This window comes from Gorilla gorilla, chromosome 18 (assembly GCF_029281585.2).
Source record: "Gorilla gorilla gorilla isolate KB3781 chromosome 18, NHGRI_mGorGor1-v2.1_pri, whole genome shotgun sequence".
Lineage (NCBI taxonomy): Eukaryota > Metazoa > Chordata > Mammalia > Primates > Hominidae > Gorilla > Gorilla gorilla.
In genome coordinates this window covers 4,873,512-4,882,576 of record NC_073242.2, presented here as the reverse complement: position 1 = coordinate 4,882,576, position 9,065 = coordinate 4,873,512, and the positions used below count along the sequence as shown (strand labels likewise).

General features: G+C 62.7%; 1 protein-coding gene across 1 annotated transcript; it reads right to left on the bottom strand.

Moving 5' to 3' along the window:
* Positions 1-1,753: 1,753 nt before the first annotated feature.
* Positions 1,754-4,224, bottom strand: LOC101141984 (tryptase delta). The gene is made up of 5 exons (XM_055364878.2): positions 4,143-4,224; positions 3,818-3,989; positions 3,443-3,708; positions 2,283-2,446; positions 1,754-2,080 (listed from the first exon to the last, which is right to left on the bottom strand). Exons 1-5 carry the CDS (start codon positions 4,222-4,224, stop codon positions 2,036-2,038), a joined length of 729 nt encoding a protein of 242 aa, XP_055220853.1. The 3' UTR covers positions 1,754-2,035.
* Positions 4,225-9,065: the final 4,841 nt, after the last annotated feature.

The window sequence follows — 9,065 nt, the reverse complement described above, 5'->3', positions numbered from 1 at the left end:
AAACCAGGGGCTTCCTCCTCTGCCCCTGTGCTTTCGGGACCTCTGCAGGGCAGAGAAGAGGTGGAAGGTCAAAAGGGAGGGTCTGGGGAGGCTCCTGGCTCCTCCGCAGAAATTTCTGCAGGTGAGCGGCTGGGGGACTGGCCTTCACCCTCCCACCTGCCCTCGCCTGCCCTGCCTGTCACTCCTGGGGATGAGGGTGGGGGGGACCCCCACAGGGCAAGGGCTTCAGGGCAAACCCAGGCTCTGAGCCTCCGCACAGAAACCACATCTGGGTTTATACTTTGTCCCACGCCCCTGGTCTTTCCAGAGTGGGGCAGAGCAGAGCAGGTGGGGCGCCCCAGCTGGGGGAGTCACCGCACTTCAAGGCAGTGGGGGAAAGACTCCCGGGGTGTGGACGGGTAGGGCACTGCCCTTTCTTTCCCGGGGAGCTGGCTGTCTCTGACACTCCTCATGCTTCCCTTCCTGGGAGAAAGCGGGGAGCCCCAGGCCAGGTTGCCGGCTGCTCTAAACCCAGGGTGAGACCTGCTGGACACAGCCCAGGGCTTCAGGGGACATGACCACAGCCCGCGCCCCAGGGCGCTCTCAGCGGGGGTCCAGGGTCCAGCTGCACCCCGCCACCTCCCAGGGGGCTCCTGGGTCTCCCACACTGCTGTGGCTCCCTGGGCTTTCTAAGACAGGCAGGGGGCAGTGATCAGTGCCATTCCCAAGTCCTCCGAGCCACGTCCCTGCCCAGCCTGACCCCGCTGGACCCTGCTCTGCCCTCGCAGCGTTCAGAGTCCCTCCCTTGCAGACCCTGATCTGTGCGACTCACAGGACACCAAGACCCAGACGGGAAGCCGAGCACTCACACCTTCAGTGCGGCCACCACAGGCTTCCGTGTTTGACGGAGAAATCGCCTCCCTCTGCCGGGAGGAGACCGAAATTAATTGCTCCTCCTCCAAACCGGGAGCCACCTGTGCCCCCACTTGCCGACCAGGGCTGCTGAGGAGGCCCCGCCCCACAGTGACTAGCTGTGCCTCGGGGTCCAGGACCCCGCAGATCCTGCAGCTGCCCCAAGACATGCCTAGACCCTTCCTCTCCCGTGACACCCACGACCAGAAACACAGTGACGGCCACACCTGCTTTCCATCATGCACTTTAATGAGAGCCAGCACTAGAGAGGATGGGCGTCCACAACCAGCTGCCTGGGCAGGGGAGGGCCGGAGGGGCCAGGAGGGGCGGACTCAGGGTGGGGGAGGAGGCTCAGGATGGAGGAGGGGGCAGAATGGAGGAGGGGGCTCAGGATGGAGGAGGGGCTCAAGAAAGGGGAGGGGGCTCAGGGTGGGGGAGGGGGCTCAAGAAAGGGGAGGGGGCTCAGGGTGGGGGAGGGGGCTCAAGAAAGGGGAGGGGGCCCAGGATGGGGGATGGGGCTCAGGATGGAGGAGGGGCTCAGGATGGAGGAGGGGCTCAAGAAAGGGGAGGGGGCTCAGGGTGGGGGAGGGGGCTCAACAAAGGGGAGGAGGCTCAAGGTGGAGGAGGGGGCTCAAGAAAGGGGAGGGGCCTCAGGGTGGAGGAGGGGGCTCAAGAAAGGGGAGGGGCCTCAGGGTGGGGGAGGGGGCTCAAGAAAGGGGAGGGGCCCAGGATGGGGGATGGGGCTTAGGATGGAGGAGGGGCTCAGGATGGAGGAGGGGCTCAAGAAAGGGGAGGGGGCTCAGGGTGGGGGAGGGGGCTCAAGAAAGGGGAGGGGGCTCAGGGTGGGGGAGGGGGCTCAAGAAAGGGGAGGGGGCTCAGGACAGGGGACAGGGCTCAGGATGGGAGAGGGGACTCAGGATGGGGGAAGGTGTGGGGGGCAGTCACCACCTGGGTAGGAAGCAGTGGTGGTTTGGACAGGAGGGGCTGGCCCTCCAGTGACCCGGGTGGACACCCCAGGCCTGGCTCAGGGCTTCTTGGGGACATAGTGGTGGATCCAGTCCAAGTAGTAGGTGACACGGGTGTAGATGCCAGGCCAGTTGGGCTGGGCACAGCTCTCCTCCCAGCTGACCACACCCACCTGCAGCTAGGTGCCATTCACCTTGCAGACCAGGGACCCTCCAGAGTCACCCTGGGAAGGTCAGAGGTCAGCACTCGCTGGCCAGGCTCTGGGGGTCGGGGTGGGGGACGTGCTCGCCAGCCAGGCTCCAGGCTCTGGGGGTCGGGGTGGGGGACGCGCTCGCTGGCCAGGCTCCAGGTTCCAGGGGTCAGGATGAGGGATGCACTCGCTGGCCAGGCTCCGGGGGTCGGGGTGGGGGGACGCGAGGGCCCACCTGGCAGGAGTCGTGCTTTTCGCTCCCCGCACACAGCATGTCATCGTGGACGATTTGAAAGCTGTGGCCCGTATGGAGGCCGGTGTGATATTCCGCGTCACAAAGGTGGTTTTCCACTGCGGGGACTTCCACCTCCTTCAGCGGGTACGGCGGCGGCAGGTGCACTGGGGGCGGAGGGGGGCGTGGAGCCGGGTCTGGGGCCGGCTGGGTGCTGCTTCGTGGACTCGGTGGCAGTGTCACGGGCAGGGGAGATGGCACCATGGGCCCAGCGCTGTTCTGTGCCTGCAGCCCCGGGGAAGGGGCGGTGAATGCAGGCCAGGCCCCTCCGCTGAGGCTGGTCCTGGGTCCCTGGCCTCATTTCAGCCCCATCTGGGGAAGGGAGGGGAGGGCCCTGGAGGTTGCCAAGCTGGGCTCCATGGCACGGGGGTGCAGAGCCCGGCCCGTGTCTCTCTCTGGGCTCAGCTGACTTTGGTCTGGGCTGGGCCCATGGTCCACGGTTGGCCCCAGCCGAGGGGAACACAGGGCGCTGGGCTCAGCTTCCCCGCTGCGTGGGGCGGAATAGCGGGACAGTGGCTCAGGCCCTTTCTGAGTGACCCAGAGGTCACAGCCCAGGGTTGCCGCTCAGGCTGTACCCCAAAGCTTTGCTCTGAATCGTGGATAAAGTGGGGACAAGACCTTCTAGAAGTGAAAATGTGCCTCGTGGAGGGTCACAGTGAGCTTCGTCCAGTCCACCACAGCACTGCCACGACCCCGATTCCCAGGCCCCTGCCTTGTCCGTAGCACAGGGATGGAGGGCAGGCAGGTCTCATCCCAGCACCGGTCTCTCTCCTTCCAGCAAGACCCCCGTGTGATTTCTCTCTCCACATAGCAAGTTTGTGACGTACAAACTTTTGATGCACCCTTTCAGGCAAGGGGAAACCGAGGCACGGAGGTGCTAAGAGACTTTCCAAACCCCCGGGGTGGGGGACGCCCAGGCCCTTTGGACTCACCGTCTCTGCTCAGGGCACCTGCTGCCTCTCACCACCGCCTGCTCCATCCATCCTGGCCTCCAGAGTCCCCCTCCCTGAGCCTCCCTGAGGGACCCTGTCACCCCAGGGACTGGCCTGTGGCTGTGACCTGGTGCCCACCTGGTCTGGCCTCCCGCTGTCCCCAACACCCACCATTATTGTCCACATCGCCCCAGCCAGTGACCCAGCACGGCATCCCCGGGGGGAAGGTCTCCGAGGCAGGGGGCAGCGTGACCGTGTGGACGTGGCTGGAGATGTTCACCGGCTCCTCCAGCTCCAGCAGGGCGATGTCCGCTCCGATCTGGGCGGTGTAGAACTGTGGGTGCACGATGATCCTGCTGACCGGCAGCAGCTGGTCCTGGTAGTAGAGGCGCTGCTCCCGCAGTTGCACCCTGAGGGCGGCCAGATCCTTGACGTCCCTGGGCAGCGGAGCCTCCCACTCAGGGCCCTGGGCAGCCCCTAAGAGCACCCAGGAGCCAGGGCTCACATCCAGCCCTTGCCCACCCCTCCAGGCCCCGGGAGACTCACGGTCCCACGCAGTGCGCCGCGGTCAGCACCCACTGGGGGTGGATGAGGGAGCCCCCGCAGAAGTGCATCCAGTATTGGTCGCAGACTCTCAGGCTCACCTGCCAGGGCCACTTGCTCCTGGGGGCCTCCTGCCCCCCGACGATGCCCGCTCGCTGCAGGGCCTGGCCTGGGGCTGGGGCAGGAACCAGGTCAGGACCAGGAAGCAGCCCCACACCTGGGCCCAGCCCTTCCCTGTGTGGGGGCAAGCCCGGCCTCCCCAGAACCCACCCAGGCCCTGACCTGTGGAATGTGGTGAGGGGCAGGGTGGACCCTGGCTGGGACTCACCAGGGGCCATGTAGGCCAGGCTTGCCAGGACGGGCAGCACCAGCAGCAGCAGGCTCAGCATCTGGGGAGCAAGGAAGAGCATCGTGGCCCTGGCAGGGCCTCACAGGGCAGGGCTGGGAGCTAGAGATTGTGGGGTGAAGAATGGAGCTGGGACAGGGGAACCGGGGTGGGTCAAGGCCTGCGGGCCTGGGTCTTGGTGCTCTGAGTCTGAGGCTGGGCCACTCTGCTCCAGGTGATGCTGATGTCTGGGTCTCTGAGAATGGGGACTTACCCTGGCTGCTCCCTTTTCCTTCTACCCAGCGGGCTCTCCCCTCCCCATTTATCCTTCCAGATCAGGACGGGGCGGAGGAGAGGTGCTGGGTCCTCCCATCCAGACTCGGAGGAAGTGGATGACTCAGACCCAGGGCCCCCGTGTAACACGTGCCCCCGCCACCCCGATGCCCTCTGTGTGTGGGGCTGCCAGGCAGGCCCCGCCGAGGGCTGAGCACTGGAGGCTCGCAGCTCCACCTGTCAGCTGGTGGATCCCAGCACCGGAACGCACCACCTTCCCGCTGGTGGGATCTGCTCCTGCCCCTGTCTCGGTGCCAGGAGGCCTTCAGGCATAGCTGCACCCAGGTGGCCCGGCTGCCCCAGGCAACAAGACCCGTTGCTCCTGAAACCTGTTTCCCCAAGAGGGACACGGGGTGAGGAACTCATGTCCATGGGCCACGCTCCAAGAGACGGGAAGGTGCCCACGGGGTGGGGACATGACGGGTGACACCCCTCCTACGGACTCCGAATCCACGGGGGTGGGGCCAGCCCTCCTCGACTCACTTGGTTGGGGGCTCACATGAGACCCCTTTGTCAGATGGGGAAACAGCCTTGAGAGGGGACAGCACCAAGTGTCCTCAGCCAGGAAGGGGCCCTGCTCCCCACCCCCCGTATGAGACCCAAGTCCTCCTACGAGTCTTCAACGTCCACCTCTGGGGCTGCCCATGCAGGTCCCCTGGTCTGCAGGTGCCTCCTTATCATGGGATCTGAGCTTCATCCGCAGAGGGAAGAGCAGACAGGAGTGCAGGTGCAACCCCAGGAGACCCAGCCCAGCTCCCCATGGACTCACCCCCAACTTCAGCCCCAGCTCTCCATGGACTAGTCCCAGCCCCAGCCCCAGCTCCCCATGGTCTCACCCCCGGCCCCAGCTCCCTGTGCTCTCCATCCTATTCAGCGCTGACACTGTCCCTGCAGGTCCGTCCAACCCACCTCCCGACTCCCCTGGGCCTGCTGGTCACTGGCGCCTCCAGCCCACCTCCTCCCCTTCTGAGCCCCAGGACCCACTGCCTGCCCCCTGACCCCCAACACAGGGCCACTCCAGGGCTCCTCCTGCCCCCACCCTGCCTGGGACCAGCCTGGTTTGGGGCTGACTCTGCACAGCGGGGCCATATCCATCTGGACTCCTTCCGGGCTGCATCCCCCGGGGGACAGGCAGGGGTGGCCCAGACCGCTCCTGCTCATGACCCTGCTTCTCTTCCATTCTCTGGACAAACTCCCCAGAGGCCTCCACCTGCCCCGTCCTGGTTCCATGAATGAGGCCCACAAGATGGGACCTTCAGGAGCCCAGGAGGTGAGGGGATGGGGTGACGGGGGACACCAGGGATGAGGGTGTGGCAGGGACACGGGAGACACAGGGCTGACGGTGAAGAAGAGACTCAGGGGACACCAGGGCTGGGAGAACCCAGGGACACACGGGGACACCAGGGCTGTGGTGTGCAGAGGGCTCTGGGACCCCCGAGTCAGGGGCTCTGGGACAGCTCCTCCTAGGAATGCTCCGATTGGGTCAGGCCTGGGAGGCGGACCGATCAGCACCATGGGGATGCGAGTGCTTTGATTGGCTAACACTGGGCCAATCAGGGTGAGTCCTGGGCACCCTGCCCTGATCCCCGGCCGCTCACCTGAGGGTGCTGCAGGGCTGGGGTCCCAGGGGAGGTGGATGGACCTGTGCGGCCCTGCCCCGGCGCCTCTCAGGAAGCCCCGCATCCTACCTCTGCCGTCCCGCAGGAAAAAGCTGAACTCCCGTCAGGTACAACCAGCAACAAACAAAAACGATAACAAACCCATAATTCACGAAAACAGTGGAAAGCACTCTGCGCTCAGGAAGGTTCCATCCAGTTCAGAATGAAAACGCAGAATAAAGATTCCTTGAGACCCTGTGACTAGCCAAGTTCTCATCAGACTATGTATTCATTTGCTTATTTATAACTGTATAGACTCATGGTCCCCTGTTTTATTCAATTATTTTAATTTCTTTTTCCCAATCATTTTATAATGTGCAAACTCGCCCTGATGCGGACACTGGGAGCTCCTGCGACCTGGCTTCTGTGTCGTCTGACATGTCTCCGTCTCTGAACTTTTCCTCCTACAAGATTCTTCTGGGCTCCTCTCGTATCCGCCTCTGCGGCAGGCATTCCTCCAGGAGGCCCAGCTCCTGTCGGTGGCAAACGGTATTTAGAGACCATGATGTAGGTGAAGGGATTGCCCATCGCTCTTGGGTGTTACTGCTCACAGCCCTCCTCAGGGGACAGAGCACACGCATGCACACACTTGATCCATGCACTCACACACATGCACACGCGTGCACGCACTTGATCCATGCACTCACACGTGCACACAGATGCACACTCACATGCACACACCTGCACACACTTGATCCATGCACACTCACACCTGCACACACTTGATCCATGCACACTCACAATGCACTCACATGCACGCACATGTGTGCACACTCACATGCACATATGCACACACACGAATGTTCACATGCATGCACGCACACATGCACACACATGCATGTACCTGATGCACACACACATGCACTCACACACGCACATCTGTGCACTCACATGCACATATGCACACGAATGTTCACATGCACACACATTCACACATGCACACTCACACAGGCACACTCACACACTGACACACACACTCCCACGTGCACATCGACACGGCCATATCTATAATGAAAACCATGAGCTCTCACAGTGCCTCAGCTGTGATTCCACCCCACAGGGCTTACTCTGCGTTTCTCCTCTCCCATCGGGCTGCCTTCTCCAGCAGTGGGGAGCTGGTTCCACCCCCAACTCACTGATCTCATCAATCCCCCGTGTGCCCCCCACTCTGGGCCAGTGTGGCTGTGGCGCCCCAGGTCCACCCTGGGACCTGCCCCATGCTAGGCTTTAGGACAGAATCTATTGGAGGGAAAGGGAAGGGGTAGGGTGGAGATGTGAGCAGAGCTTGACTGTTTAAAAAGCTTCTGGCCGTTTCGGTGGGTGTGTAGTGGGCGCTCCCTGCGGCTTCACTCTGCGGTTCCCCGACGAGAGCAACCTGATGAGCCAGGCTGGGCACGGAGCGTGGGGGTGCCGGAGCCCAGAAACGGGACCCCCCACCTCCTAGTCCTTGCCTTCTCTGCCCTCAGGGTGACTCGGGAGGGCCTCTGGTCTGCCAGGCGCATGGTTCCTGAGGGCAGGTTGGCGTCATGAGCTGGGTCAAGAGCTACAGCTGCGGGAACTGGCCAGGGGTCTACACCTTCCTCTCTGCCTGGGTGAGCCGGCCCCACCGCCGCATCCCAGCATCGGGGGCTCAGGCGGCTCCCCAGGCCCCCTCCCGGGGGACTTCTTCCTCCTCCTCCAACTCGTCCTCCTCTTGGCTGTCTCCTGCATCTGGTGGCGAAGTGACCTCTGGGCCAGCCTCAGTGGCTCTTCCTCCCCCGACCTCTGACCCTTGGCCCCTGACCTGCATGGGCCCCTCCAGCTCCCTCCTCCCAGAGGAGTGGAGGGCGATGGCCACAGCCTAGGCCTGGAGGTAGACCCCGCTCCAGACCTGCACAGCCCCGGCTCGCACCCCAGTGCAGCCTCTTCTCCCCGTGGGGAAACTGAGGCAGAGAGGGCGCCGTTACCTGCTACGGTCACACGCAAGGCCTATCCCAGCCCTGGAAGTTCCAGGGCTCTGAGACCCGACCCAGCGGGCAGGTGGGCTGGGCGGGGCAGCTGACTCCTCTCCGCCCCTTCCTCTCCCCTCCCCGCACCTGCCCTGCCCCCTCCCCGCCCCCGCACCGCCCTCCCGCAGACGCCCCGGCTTCCTCCCAGCGCCCGCCTCGGCCGCGCCCGGGCTCCGCTTTGCATGGTCAGGGGCCCCCTCTGCTGGAGACGCCGGGAAGTGCAGCGCTCCGGAGGGAGAGAGAAGTCGGTGATCGCTGCATAGAAAATCCAGGAATAATGGACCCTGGAGTAATGGACTTAGCAGGGCTGTGACATATAAAACCAATATGCAAAAGTATTATTGTGTTTCTAAATGCCAGCCATGAATATTGGACGATAAACGCGAACATCCATACCCTTTGCTACAGAATAAAAAAATCAAACACCAGGAATACATTTAAGGGAAGGCATGCAAGATCTCTACACCAAAAAGTACAAACATTGCTGGGAGGAGATTTCAAAGCCCTACGTAGGTGGAGAGACAGGAACACGGGCCATTTTCATCACCCTAGAGGTTTCCTCACCTCTCGGTCACCTGCCTGAAGGGGCGGGGAGTAGACACCCTAGGGTGATACGTCTTGCTTTGGGCCATGGTTACACAGGTTTGGCAATCATCACAATTCACTGGACTGGACATTTCAGGTCTGTGCATTCTGTTTATTTAATTTGCTCTCAATAAAAAAATATATCTATACATTCAGTTCCCACTCGGACATACAAAGGGACTGGAAGCCAACCTCACAACCACATCGGAAACGCTGGGCCAACTGAAACGCAGCTGAACAGCCTTCTGAGAACCGAGCTCACGGGACAAAGCACTGCCCCCAAACCGGACAGACCGGTGGCTACTCGGGAGGCTGAGGTGGGAAGATCGCTTGAGCCTGGGAGGTTAAAGCTTCAGCAAGCT

Excerpts from the sequence above, each read along its gene's own strand:
- LOC101141984 (XM_055364878.2), bottom strand. The coding sequence starts at position 4,224 with ATGCTCTTCCTTGCTCCCCAGATGCTGAGCCTGCTGCTGCTGGTGCTG. Across the intron at positions 3,990-4,142 it reads CCTGGCCTACATGGCCCCTG|CCCCAGGCCAGGCCCTGCAG; the intron begins GTGAGTCCCAGC and ends TTCCTGCCCCAG. Across the intron at positions 3,709-3,817 it reads GCGGCGCACTGCGTGGGACC|GGACGTCAAGGATCTGGCCG; the intron begins GTGAGTCTCCCG and ends TCCGCTGCCCAG.